This window comes from Abramis brama (assembly GCF_963993115.1).
Source record: "Abramis brama genome assembly, chromosome: 10".
Lineage (NCBI taxonomy): Eukaryota > Metazoa > Chordata > Actinopteri > Cypriniformes > Leuciscidae > Abramis > Abramis brama.
In genome coordinates, this window is record NC_139972.1 from 19,698,771 (window position 1) to 19,712,875 (window position 14,105).

Consider the following 14,105-nt stretch of genomic DNA (forward strand, 5'->3'; position numbering starts at 1 on the left):
AATTTATTCCTATGATGGCAAATCTGAATTTTCAGCATCATTACTCCAGTCTTCAGTGTCACATGATCCTTCAGAAATCATTCTGATATGATGATTAGCTGCTCAAGAAACATTTCTTATTATTATCAATGATGAAAACAGCTGTGCTGCTTCATAATTTTGTGGAAACCAAGATAAAAAATCAGGATTCTTTGATGAATAGAGAGTTTAAAATAACAATGTAAAAGTCTTAACTCTTTATTATTTTTTACAGAATAAAAGTATTAATTTCTTGAAGAAAAAAAAACGACTCCAAACTTTTGAATGGTATTTAATCTGGGGTGGGGGGTTGGTTTGTTTGCATGGTTTGTTTAATTGCAAACCATGCAATTAAACCTATGCATGGTTTACAGTTAAATCTTTTTTTTTTTTTTTTTTTTTTTTTTTTCACAACCTTCAAATGACATCTGGCAGTTTTATAAAGTGTAGTGTTTTGCATGGAAACTGGTACATCTGTATCCAGTGATGTGAAGTGGGTTTCATTTGGGTGGTCTTAAGCATTTACGTTAACCTTAATTATGACTCGCCTGTGTGTACAGTGTCAAACAAAAGCCTGCTGGGGAAGTGCTCTCTATCTGCGCTAAATTTGAGCACTGGTTGAGTAAGCCAAACGTAAAAATCCATGTACAGGAAGTTCTTGTAAATCATCCCTCCTTCACTGATCAATTGGCTCTGATTTTTTGATTTCCGTTTATTTTTATATGTTTTTATACATATGGAACAAAATAACAATTGACTGTACTCTTTCAGCAGGCACTCTTAATATATAAATATCTAAGAATGTACATAAAATTTGTATTAGATATGGCTTAAATGTATGTATATATGAGGTTTATCTATTATAGAATAGATATTTGTTCATCATTTCACTCTGTCTGTTAATATCAATGATATGGATCATCTAAAAGAGTTATGTACTTGGTCTCCATTTGAATGTTGTCCGTATTGATTGAAATATTGTTATTTCAATGTAATTAGCAAAAGCTGCCAAAAACATCACAACTGGTCACACGACAGACTTGCATTGTGTGTGTACGTTTCAGTGTTTCACTGTCTCCAATTGAACAACAGTGTTTTGGGAACATAAGAAACAACATTTAATGGAATTCAAGGAACTCAAGTGCATTTTTCAATATGAAAATATTCATACATTACATTCATATTTATTTAATTATCCAAAGCAATGTATGGGTGAGGAAAAACATGAGCAGTTCAGTAATATGAGAAGCGCTGTACAAGATAGTCCAGAGAACTGAAAAACAGTGGAGGAATAATTTGAGTTTTTAATGTATTTTTTTAGTGCATTGCAGGAATTCAGTCAAGCACTCGTGGAAGAAATCTTAAAATGCTTCTTGATGGCTGCAAGAAACTTGGCTCTTTGGGATTATCTTGATTTAAAATATATTTTTACTTTATTGTACTCTACTGTAATTATTTACCACAGCATTGTCAGAACATATCTTCAATTAAAAATGATATTCCATTGGATTGGGCTGTTTTATTTGTTTTTATTTCCAGCATTCTTGGGGAATATTTCCTTTTGTTTATGATACTTGAGAGAAAACATGACCTGCAGGCTTGGAGAGTTATTCTGTTATTCTGCCTGACTAACGCTAGGAGGAGCCCTTCCTCTCGTCCTCTCAGTACGCATGCGCAGACTTCATTCCAGCCTCGCTTGAGTCGAGTCAGAGGAGGGCAGCGCCAGCCAGTTTAGCATAGCTACTAGCAATGGCTTTTCATAACAACACCTCTGCTCTTCACTGCTGTCATCTGAACACCACCCGCGAGTGTTTCTGCACATAAGGACCTAACCGCCGACAATCAATCCAGCAGACTTGCTTTGCGAAAGAGAGCGCTTTTCTAGTCAGTATGCGATGGGGACAGACAGCTGTGGATTTCTACACGCATCTTTGCAGGCGGCTGCTGCTGAAGCAGAGGATGCTGCTAGGCTAGCGAGCTAGGCCTTTACATCCCACATGAAACCTTCAATACTGCACCAGACAGCAACTTTTCATTCAAAATAGGAACGATATTTGCACTTAAATGAGAGTTTGAGCGATTCATCAGCTCTCGTTTAGCACCAGACCTCCGGCGACCTGTGTGCTTTTGTTTGTTGATAGCTGCTAGCTAGCCGAACATCGGAGCAGCCAATCCGCTATCTTGTTAGATTATCGACCAGTTTAATTTCTCCAGGACGGCTTAAGGACAGCAGATAAACCCGACTGGATTTGGAGAAAGCGAGAACTGTTGTCGGGTTGTGTGTTCATGCTACATTTCAGCAGTGTGAATGTGGGACAAAATGGAGACCCCGAAGATTCTGTACGATTTGGACACGTCTGGGGGCCTAATGGAGGTAAGCCTGTCTGCCCTTCAGCTGTGCCACAAATCACTGCCTTATGCGAGTTATAATACAGGCATGTATGGATTAAATGAATCCAACGACAGTAAGTTGCAGAATGGACGTGAGTCGTTTTAGTGAGTTTATGTAGAGCTGGGCCTGCTGTTGCAGAAACGTGAACAAAACTTGGCTATACAGCAACCGAACAGTTTTCGTTAGTGAGCTCACGTGACCAGATCTGATTTGACATGGAAACAAGTTTAATGACCTAACGTTACTCGGTAGTTGAACGCAGTGGTCCAGGACTGCACACTCTGGAGGTTTCATTAAAAACTAACACCTGATTTTACTCCAAAATCTGCAATCAGATTCGGATGATATCCAAAACATTTCACTGGTAAGGTTGGAAACACCCGTTTAATGTGTGGACAGACTTTCTCTCCACTGACGTCTGTCACTTTAAACATTTCAGGAGATCTTTGTGTAACACTACATGCGTGCTTCAATTATATTCGCCAATTTGTTCCAGCAAATTCAACAGCTGCTCGCACCTCCACGCTCCGAGGATGGAGAGAAGAGACGCAAACCAGAGAGGGAGACCAGAAGAGGAGGCCGAGCCACAAACCATGACACCTGTGACAGCTGCCGTGAGGGAGGAGATCTGCTCTGCTGCGATCACTGTCCGGCTGCCTTTCACCTGCAGTGCTGGTATGTTTGCAATGCCATTTCATACAGTGTCAGGGATAAACCGTAAGAATGGTGAACTATTGTCTGTCCTTTCGGCTGTGTTTATGTACATGTCTGTTTGTACTGCTGATTTTTAAATAACTCACAAAGTTATTTGTCTGGTTGGCTGATTTGGATGTAAGAGGGTGACTTGTGGTAGTATCGGAAGCACTAGTTAGAGTGGTAAGTGATGGTTTGCACTATATGCCATCTTTCTCTAGTAAAAGACAGTGTTTATGAATTTATAGTTGTCAGCATAACATTAAATAATAATAAAAAAATAAAAAAACATGACATCCTAAAGTTTGAGGATTTTTATAAATGTTTTTAAAAGGGTACTATACGGTTATCCGGACCACATGTGATGACCTACCCCAACCCCGTCCCTAAACCTACACGTCACTGGGGTTACATCCAACCAAGAGCGGTTGTGGTCAGGTGTGGTCCGGATAACCGTATAGTACCTTTAAAAGTCTCTTATGCTTACCAAGGCTGCATTTATTTGATGAAAAAAACAGCAATATTGTGAAATGTTAGTTACCGGTAATTTCTACCAACTTCCTAAATATCTGAAAGTGTAATTTATTCCTGTGATGGCAAAGCAGAATTTTCAGCGTCATTACCAACACTATCTCACGACCAATTCGTACGAATGATAAAAAGTTTGCTAATTCGTATGAATTCGTACGACCTCACTCGTACGGATTTGTACGATTTGTCTAAACCCACGTGATGGGTAGGTTTAGGGGCGGGGTCAGGGGTAGGTCATTCGTATGAATTCATACGAATTCGGCAATTCGTAAAATACGTACGATTTAGCAAAAAACGTAATAATTCGTACGAGTGAGGTCGTATTAATTCGTACGAATTAGCCACTTTGTTAAATTGTTACGAATTCTTCGTGAGATAGGGTTGTCATGTCATTACTCTAGTCTTCAGTGTCACATGAGTTGGTGCTCAAGAAAGATTTCATATTATTAATGTTGTGCTGATTAGTGCTTAAATATTTTTGTGGAAACAAATGTCTACTGTCAGTTTTGAGCAATTTAATGTGTCCTTGCTGAATTAAAGCAATAATTTCTCTTATACAGTTGTCAGCATTTGAAGTGGATCAAAACCTTTCATCAAAGTTATACATGAATGTTTAACAATACCCATTCTTGTCTTAGGACAAGTTTGATTCACTTTCTATGATCCACTTCAAATGTTGACCACTGTATTTGTTGTAGTGGTTGCACGCACCTCTCTTTTTTTATTTTAATTTTTTTTGAAAAAACTGTAACAGTGTCAGAAACTACAGTCAGTTTGGCATTTCAGCACGTTCATCCTGCTGAAGCTACTTATAGCATAATCGCTGTAGATTGCATGACTGCTAACTTTGCATATTGTTTTATGCACATCACCACTTCCTCCTCCAAAAAAGGGCATTTAAAGGTCTTTTGTTCACTGACAGCCTGAGCTTGAGCTAAAGTATTAATGCACATTTACCCTAAGAACGATAAAGCTATTGATTTAGTTGTCCTCATCTACGTCATGTGTAAGATTACAATTCTCTCATTCTGAAGCCACAGTTGTGTCTTAATTTCTTATCATGTAAGTTTTGTTTGAAGGGAGTCACCCCTGCCTCATTTTATTTGATAGCCGTTTAATAATAATAAATAATCGTTAAAATAATCGTAAAAATAATCGTTTTTCTGCCATGTCCTATTAAGCAAACGCTTAGTTTTTACTGCTATTGTCCTGTGCTTATCACTGAGGGGAAGTAAATGTATTATTCAACAACTCTGTCCTGATTTGTGTGGTTGTTTCACATTCAATCGATCCAGTCTTTCTATTAGCTGATGAAACATAGAGCTAGTCTACTGTATGTCAAAGAGAAAAAAAAAGAAAGAATTATATTTACATAGTTGTGGCATGTCAATGACATTGCATAATTTGTGCCATGTAACCTAAATATTACCATGAGTTTTAACTTGTAGATTTGTGAAACCAATGCAGTTTTAGTGTGATTGCTGCGATTTGGTTTTCTTTGCATCTAGCACAGTGAATAAAACCTGTGAACTGTCACTATATTTTTCATACATAAATGCAGCTTTTTTTATTACTGCAAAGAGTTTACGGAAATTTTAAAATGTGTTAACTTAAAAGCAGTATTTTGAACATATCAAGATTTGTGAAAGAAATGTCATTCTTTACAGTAATCCGCCTTTAAGCAGAGAGATGCTGCCCCCTGGTGACTGGATGTGTCATCGCTGCAGTGTGCGCAAGAAGGTTGGTGCAGTCATATTTGCCCTTGCTTTGTCTATGAACATTTAGCAGGTTTTTCCTGGGTCAAAAATGGTCTTTGGTAATGGCGGACGAACAGGGGCATCTACACACCGTACAAAGTACCTTAGACACGTGAACTGTGAGCCCAGTACTGACAGTAAATCCACAATTAATGCCAAGGAGCAGTTTGTAATAATAACTTATCCTATTTATTCATGATATAAAAATAATCACTGTCAGGACAGATCATAAATCAATGTGCTTAGGACTATTAGATATTTAAAAAGTGCTTTTATATGTAAAAAGTCACTGAGTGACCCATTTCAAAAAGTAAGTAATAAAATGAACAACAAAGTAACGCATTACATAGAAGAAATGGCAGGTCTGATTTTTGCATTTACATCTCAAGATCATTTGCACAGATCATTTGACATACAGTATCAGATATTGTTCCGTCCATTGCCGAGGTTATCACTGTCAATCGAATTCAATCACACGTTTAAATACGGTTGTCAATCCAGAAACTTGTGAAGTTAGAGATCTTTGGTGGAACAAAGACTAATTTTGGCAGCAGGAAAAAACCTGAACATATAATAATTTATTGAGGAAGACACAAAATGCATGCCGCCTTCACAAAGAATATAATCCCAGAATGTATTGCTTTGAGCAAAATAAAAATCAGATGGCAGACAAGGCGAGAGAAATGTTAATCATAAGCAAATTTGCATTTCATTCAATGCTTAAACTAGCAATAAAAAGTCAAATGTCAACTCAAAAAGAATAATTTTACTCAACATTTGTGTGCTATGATTTTTTTAATGCTTAAGAGTATCCTTAACAGCATGTGAACTGTTGCCTTAGCAACCTTGCTTACTAGTTTTAGGACAGAGCAATATGGTATAATTTTGTGGTTCTCTAGAAACGTGAGCAGAAGGCAGAGCAGGTGAACGGGGCGCTAGAGCGGCAGCTGTCCAAGCGGTCGTCCTCCCCTGCAGCGGAGCTGGAGCTGGGAACGCTGCGTCTGGACGGACTGCCCTCTGCTGCGTCAGGAGGCCTGAGACTCGCTGTCGCGCAGGTCCGTCTCCTCGAGCGACGCACGAGTAGCCGTCCTGGAACGCCCACTTCCAATGCGTCCACTGACACGCCCACGCCATCGGAACAGAATGACGTGGACGAGGACCTGATGGACGTTGAAGAGGAAGTGCACTGCTCTGAGTCCGAGAGCACCACACTTCGCCTGAAGAAACCTTTTCAGCTGCTGATCGCTGCGGCCATGGAGAGAAACCCCACGCAGTTCCAGCTGCCCACTGAGCTTACATGCACCACTTCACTGCCAGGTGAGACTCGCCCACACTTTTGTACGATGTGTTGTTAAAGTGTGCATTGAATAACTCTTAGTGAATGTGTGTGTGTGTGTGTATCTACAGGCAGCAGTAAGCGCAGACGGAAAGAGGAGGCAATAGGCAAGAATGTAAAAAGGCCACAACATGAGCTGGATCCCAGTGGGCTGGTCCCTCTGCCAGTGAAAGTGTGCTTCACCTGTGGCAAGTAAGAGCCCAGAAACATTACAGACACTGTTATGTGTATATTTTTTTTACTGTATGTGTGTTTATATATATATATATATATATATATATATATATATATATATAATGTTAAGGCTGGGCATTGACTTTAATTACATGATTTGGTTTCAGTTCAATTTAATATTGATTAATTGGGGCCTATCATGTACAGTACATGGCAAATTTCTTCAAGGGAAAAATATCTCTCAACTTATGCTGTAAACTATACAGGAAACCCCAGTTGGTACATCACTATAATATTACACATAAGGAGTTTTTTTATAATACATTTTTAATGACATAATTATGTTATTTTTTTAAATATAGACATTTAAATGGTGGCTGTCAAATTTATTACAACATACATTAAATATCAAAGAACAGGTTAAGTAAAAATACAATGGATACATACTCCTTTACATCACTGTGTAGTGCTGACTAACGAGTCATGAATGGCTTTTATTAGGTAAATGTAACATTACGTGAAATATTGTTCTCAATCTGTTTTATTGACGTCTTTCCGCGTTTGAAACGCTGATTGAGCAATTACAAGACATGATACAAATTTCGATAAGTTGTATTGTATCTTTCAACATTCCTCTGATGTTCGTTCACGTTTATTTCATGCTGTAACTAGTAGTAAAGAGGAAGAGATGATCGGTTCACGTGCTGCCTGAACTGATCTGTCATGCAATATTAAAGAGCAACAAAATGGTATTTATTGTTTAAATCTCCTAATAAAATGGCCAGAATTTGTAAGCTGAAACTTTTTCACATAATATCCATAAGTAATAAAGCTTATAGTGATTTATTGGATGGGAGGCGCGATACAATTACTACGTTCACGTACATCAATAATGCGATTATTTCCGATAATCAGCGTAAGGACTTAATCGCAGTAAGATGTTTACATGGCATGAACAAAGCTCTTCACTCCTGTTTACATGCAATTTTTATTCTGATTATTCACTAAGAAGTGTGGCTATTTTCTACCACCATTATACAAATGATGAACTCAGTTTACATGAGGTAAGGTTTAATTGCAATTCTGCCAAAATCCCATTATAATTGCATTTATGAGGGTGCATGTAACCGCACTCAATGTTCCGTTCATTCATCAACTCAAAACAGCATAGACTAAAAGATTGATTCTTCAAAATGAGAATTGATTGAAATTTCTTTATTTTCTAATAAACATTTATTAGATGAAAAACTTTATTTTTAAGTGAAAAACTTAATGTTGAAGTAATAACATTAGTAAAAGTAAAATGGGCCATTTTTTTAAATGAAAGATAAATAGAATCTTTTTTAAAACTAATAAAAATTACATTGATTTAATAACAGAATTACTACAATTTATACTAAAATTAAAATGAAGCCTGAAAATATAGCAATAAAAGCTAATTCAAGATATTTGCAAATACTGTATTTTAATACCCATGAAACCCAAATGGAATCACATTGTCGTCAGTATTGTTGCACAGTGCATCAGGTTCTCTCTCTCCTCTTCCTCCACAGGAGCTGCAGGGTGGCTCCTCTGATCCAGTGTGATTACTGTGCGCTCCTGTTCCATATGGACTGCCTGGACCCGCCTCTCACTGCCATGCCCACTGGGAGATGGATGTGTCCCAACCACGTAGAGCACATGGTGGTGAGTGGCTCGTCTTTGAACCTTTTTTTGGAACCAATCACAACAGATTACAGTATTTTTTCAGTTTTTAGTAGTAATATTTCAATAAGAATAATAGCTTTTTCCTATCTTTACTTTTATTTGATTGTGATTTCATTACTCTCTCCTGAAATTAAGAACTATAAAATGAAAAAGTTGTTTATTTCCATTCTAGCTAAACCAAAAGAACGTGACCCTCAGCACACGTTGCCAGCTTTTCGATCAGTTCCAGGACCGATTGTCCCAACACGCAGTCAAAGTGGACTTCCTGCGGTGGGTTCACCGCCAACACCATCCCAATCGCAGAGGTGTCCGCCACATCAAGAAAAAGACATTGAAGGTGGAGTCTCATAGAGCAGCGTAACATGGTTTTTAGGGTTCCTGCAGTCCTTCAAAAACTGGTTCACAAGTGTGTTTACCAAGCCTTTTATGTAGGATGAAAATAATAATATTAATAAAATATATAATATGTATTGACAGTAGAAGCTTATATGGCTTGTTGACTTAAATTGAGTTGTCCTGTTAAATGGCTTAAATTCACTGATAAATGGCATCTATTTATTTCCATACTATTTAAAAAATTTAGGTCAGCTTTAAAAAAAAAAAAAATTCTCCAAGGATGCATTTAATTGATCAAAAGGGGCAGTACATACATTTGTTACAAAATATTTCTTTTAAACTTTATTTATCAATCCTGGGAAAAAAAGCATCATGGTTTCCACAAAAATATTAAGCAGCACAGCTGTTTTCAACATTGATGATAATAAGAAATGTTTCTTGAGCAGCAAATCAGCATATTAGAATGATTTCTGAAGGATCATGTGACACTGAAGACTGGATTAATGATGCTGAAAATTCAGCTTTATCATCTCAGGAATGCATTTTAAAATATATAAAAATTTGAGAACAGTTATTTAAATTATTGTAATTCTATTTAATATTACTGTTTTTTTTATTTATATTTTTGATCAAATAAATGTAGCCTTGGTTTATTCATGCTCAGTTCCAATTTATGTGGCCTGGAATTACTCTTGACTGTGATCTCTACAACATGATTTAAGAATCATCCCTATCCAGTAATCAAATTGCTGGAAAAATCTTGTAATTTCAGCAAAGGTACCTTTACATAGACAGTAGTTTTAGTTTATGACTGTCACTTTGATGTGTTCATAGGTCCCCAATGCCATTAAAAGTCACTACCAGAACCCCCCTGTGCTGATGGATCAAATGGGCCTTCGCAATGGAGAGCTGGTCACAAATGGTTTTATGGAACAAGAATGTTCTTCGTCTGCCCAACATTTAACCAGCAAAGAAGAACAAGAGGAGGTAAATGCACTGTATAAAGTGTTTGTATAACAAACTTAACTGCTGTTGTATAAATATGACTGCAAAAGGAATCTGTACCATTCAGTTTTTCTCCTTTCCACAGTGGCTTCGTCATGTCATTGCACTTCAGTGCAGTATTATGAAACATTTATCTGCTAAGCAGATGTCATCTTCCCTCCGGGCTTTGGAGCTTACTGAAATGTCAGGCGTGAAGACGCAGGAGTGTATGGAGACACAGGAGATCAGCGGTACACCAGTTGGCCCCCAGGGGGCTCCTCTACTGCCCTCTCTGGCACCCAAACAGCCCGAAAGCTGCCGAGAAAGATCTTGTCAGGGAGATTCTGACAGTCCAGCGGAGAAGGGCACAGGAGTGAATGGCCCGGTGGTGTGTGAGGGTAAATCTTGTATGACCGCTGAAACCCCACACAGACTACAAACTCCACTCTCAGAACCAGCCCTGCCCAACCATGTAGACATAAAGACTGAGAGCAGCAGTCCCCTCAGCTCCTGTGTGCAGAGAGATACTCCTTCATCTACCAGCCTTGCCTCGGGGCCGAACAGCAGCTTCTCATCTCAAACTAAAGGTTTTTGAACCTACATACTCCTTTACATCACTCTATACATCATACATAATTTCCCTCAGCTTTGCTTAAGAACAGTGGTTCTCAACTTTTTAGTTAATGCCTAAACAAGTAAAAGTTTTACCTTATAAATAGAATTTAGTTTAATTAATTTTAAAATTTGTCGCCAGAGTGAATGGGAACATGATTTATTGAAAATATATATAAGTGGTTCTTAAGTCAATCCTTTTTTTAATGGCTTGTCAACTTTCCATTCCTCCGCTGCGTGATTCTAGACAGCGCTGGATTCTAGACACCACCGGATTGTTGTCAGCGCGAAACACATTTTTGAGCACGCGAATGCTGATTCTTGTCAGCGCTGGATTCTAGTCAGTGCTTGAGCGCTGGTCTGTGACTGGAAAAATAATAGAGTCGTTGCAAAAGAAACAATACATAGCTTACATGTCGCATTAAACTGGCAGATTTTAGAATGTGTAGGCAATTATTTTGCAAGGAATTACATGTTTAATCTTGTCTTTCCTGGATCTTTGGTGTAAACTCTTGAACGCCCCCCATGAACACCTGAACGCCCCCCTTTCAAAAATTTTCTGATCCTTCTGAGGATCAGATTCATTGTATCCTGCAATTAAAAAGTACAAGTGTTTTTTTGTTTGTTTTTTAAAGACAAAGGGGTAATAACCGTCTTATATTGCACAATAATTGTCACAAAATTCACTACCATTCAAAAGAATTTTGATCAAAACTAGTTTATGAAATCATTCTAATATGCTGATTTGGTGCTCAAGAAACCTTTCTTAATATTATCAGTGTTGAATCAGCTTGCAGCTTAGTGTTTCCACAAATATTTTTTCAGGATTCTTTGAATAGAACAGCATTTATTTGAAATATAAATATTTTGTAACATTTTAAAAATGTACTAAAATTCCAAATGTTGTCTCTCAACTAAATTACTAAAATTACTAAAAAGAATTGTTTACTAACTAAATCATTAATGGAAATCTGAATCAGATAATTTATAGTTCAAAACCCTAGTATCTCTTGTCCAAATTGTGACTGAATTGGAGTTTTAAGATTGGAGATTTTTCAGTGCACATAAAAATTCCTATTTATGCCTTTTTTGTTTTTTTCAGAGAACAAAGTGAGCCCTGATGCAATGTCTGTTGGGAAAGGCTCGACGCTCCCCTCCTCTATAGGCAGCTTATACAGCTACATCAAGAATGTGGTTCAAGGTGATGCAGGTAAGAGTTCAACTTCATCTGGAAATAACTGTGTATTATGCATTTGCAAGTACAAGTTATTATTTCTACTGGGAAATAATGGGTTCATTTAAAAACGAGTTATATTTTGCCCGCGCATAACATCTGCTCTGTTGCAGAAGTGGACATGAATAAGCTGGATGAGGAGTTGATCAGACTTCTGGCCTGGCAGAGGATCCAGCAGCTGTTGTCTCCCAAATCACTTCAACCCTCGAGTAAATGTGGGATTTCTCCAGCCGTCGCTGCCTCTCTGCCCAAACCCTCCCCACACACTGAAGGTAACAAAACTCGCTCGTCATCATGTTGAGGCTGTGCTAATGACCCTTCCAGTCATAATGTAGCAAATCTTTCCTCTTTTCCAGTACAAAAAAGGGACGTGCAAGCTCGAGCAGTACTGTGTCCTTTAACAGGAAAGGGGGCAGCTATCAACATGTGCTATAGGACTCTGTACATAGGAACAGGTACGGTTTGCAAAAAGCAACATAAACAAGATTGCATCATTTTGAGGTCGAATCATTGATGGTTTTCCATTTTTTTAGGTGCTGAAATGGACGTGTGCCTTACAAACTACGGTCATTGCAATTATGTTTCTGGGAAACATGCCTGCATCTTTTATGATGAAGTGAGTGAATCCAGTAATTATGCATCATTAAAGGCTCTTGGGAAGCTCATTTTAATCTGATTGTCCAGATTTAACAGATCAAGGGAGAGGAATGTTTATAAATGTTTTTTAATCTCTCGTAGAACACGAAGCACTATGAGCTTCTGAACTACAGTGAGCACGGGACGACTGTGGATAACGTGCTTTACTCATGTGACTTCTCCGACAAACCAAACATCACTTCACCCAGTGGGCTTGCGTCCAAAGTGCAAAACAGCATCAGTGAGTACCGCCCACATCTTGTTTTTGTAATGCGTGATATGATCGTCATAATGCATTGCATCTCGTATGGTAAATCCGCAGGAGGCAACAGGTCAAGGAAGCCGCTGGGGGAGGTGTGTGCGGAGGCGGTGCTGATGCCCGCAGGTGCTATGATGAGCAGCCAGGCTCAAGGAGGACCCAAGTCCCCTTGTAACTGTAAAGCCAGCAGCTCCAGCCTGATAGGGGGCAGCGGAGCCGGCTGGGAGGGCACCGCATTGCTTCACCACAGCAGCTGCATCAAAGTGGGCTGCATGCAGTTCCTATTCAGCATCACAGAGTTTACTAGCAACCAACCCAAAAAAGAGGAGACATCCACTACCGTTAGCCAAGAAGAGACTGAAGTGGTTGACGCACAGACTCCCAAACTCCACCAAATGCCAGTGCTACAGTCCAAGTCTGTATCATAACACATCCTCTCCTTAAAAAATACGATGGACCGTAAATGCAGTTTGGATAGAGGAGCTTTGATAATGCGGTTAATTCATTCATTTGTACTTTGGGTGCTGGGTGTTACGGACAAAGTGTTTGCACATTACATTTCTATCATTTTTTTTTTTTTTATGCAAAACCTTTTGACTGAGGAGCAGATGTTGGATTTTCCCCTAAACCTCTCGTCGACACTACACCCTGTATACTTTGTGTCAGTATAAGAGGTTTTTATGTACTCTTTTGAACAATATATTTACTCCAAAATATTTTATTTTGTTATAAAAATGTATTGTTCTTTTTTCTGCAGTTTTTTGCACACTAGGTAACTATATGCAGAAGTGCATACATGTGCAAATACCTTTGTAGGATTTATTAGCAGAATCATTGATCGTTCTAGTTTTCTTCTGGAACTGTCCATTTCTCTGTAGTGTTAGAGCCCCTACGCAGCCTTGGTTGTGAAGTTCATTTGTGTATAAAGCTAGTTGTTCAACTAAAGTTGTCTTTTGGTCATGTACATGTGACTGAAGTGTCATTTTGTCAGCAAGAAAATTCTGACATGTATGTCATTACATTGTAAATATATAAAGATTTTTAAATAACAGACCATTTTATGATTTTTGTGTATAATAAAAGATATTCTGTCATTTACTTAACTTTATTTTGTTTCAAGTCTGTATGAATTTCTTCTGTGGAACGCAAAAGAATATATCTCGAAGAATGTTGTATAACAAAACAGTTTTAGTGTCCACTGGCTCAGATTATCTTTTTAAATTCCACATAAGAAAGTCAGTTATACAGTTTAGAAACAATATGAGTAGAAACATTACCACGGTATGGAATTCATCACGTGCAGCACAGAAAAAATAAACTTTGAGGAAACAGTCGCTGCACTGCTGCATCGATCCTGCAACGCACTGGCCGGTGTTGTGTTGAATTATGTGACCATAGTAGGCGCTGTATTGAGCTAATCCTAACCTTACCATCAT

At 38.2% G+C, this 14,105-nt stretch overlaps 1 protein-coding gene across 2 annotated transcripts; it reads left to right on the forward strand.

Annotated features, from left to right (window-relative positions):
* The first annotated feature begins 1,706 nt into the window (after positions 1-1,706).
* phf12b (PHD finger protein 12b) lies at positions 1,707-13,772 on the forward strand. Of its 2 annotated transcripts, none has more exons than XM_084127415.1 (15): positions 1,707-2,774; positions 2,907-3,085; positions 5,302-5,374; positions 6,291-6,708; positions 6,799-6,919; positions 8,455-8,587; positions 8,781-8,945; positions 9,779-9,931; positions 10,035-10,515; positions 11,643-11,750; positions 11,888-12,046; positions 12,131-12,229; positions 12,308-12,390; positions 12,513-12,651; positions 12,733-13,772. In XM_084127415.1, exons 3-15 carry the CDS (start codon positions 5,324-5,326, stop codon positions 13,095-13,097), a joined length of 2,475 nt encoding a protein of 824 aa, XP_083983541.1. In that variant the 5' UTR covers positions 1,707-2,774; positions 2,907-3,085; positions 5,302-5,323; the 3' UTR covers positions 13,098-13,772. The 2 variants fall into 2 exon arrangements, with proteins under 2 accessions (XP_083983541.1, XP_083983540.1); XM_084127414.1 differs by having other exon boundaries at positions 1,713-2,392.
* The last annotated feature ends 333 nt before the right edge of the window (positions 13,773-14,105 follow it).

Bases quoted from the DNA above. Each gene is read 5' to 3' on its own strand.
- phf12b (XM_084127414.1), top strand. From the start codon at position 2,327: ATGTGGGACAAAATGGAGACCCCGAAGATTCTGTACGATTTGGACACG. The intron at 3,086-5,301 runs GTATGTTTGCAA...CATTCTTTACAG, and splicing joins GCCTTTCACCTGCAGTGCTG to TAATCCGCCTTTAAGCAGAG. The intron at 11,751-11,887 runs GTAAGAGTTCAA...GCTCTGTTGCAG, and splicing joins TGTGGTTCAAGGTGATGCAG to AAGTGGACATGAATAAGCTG.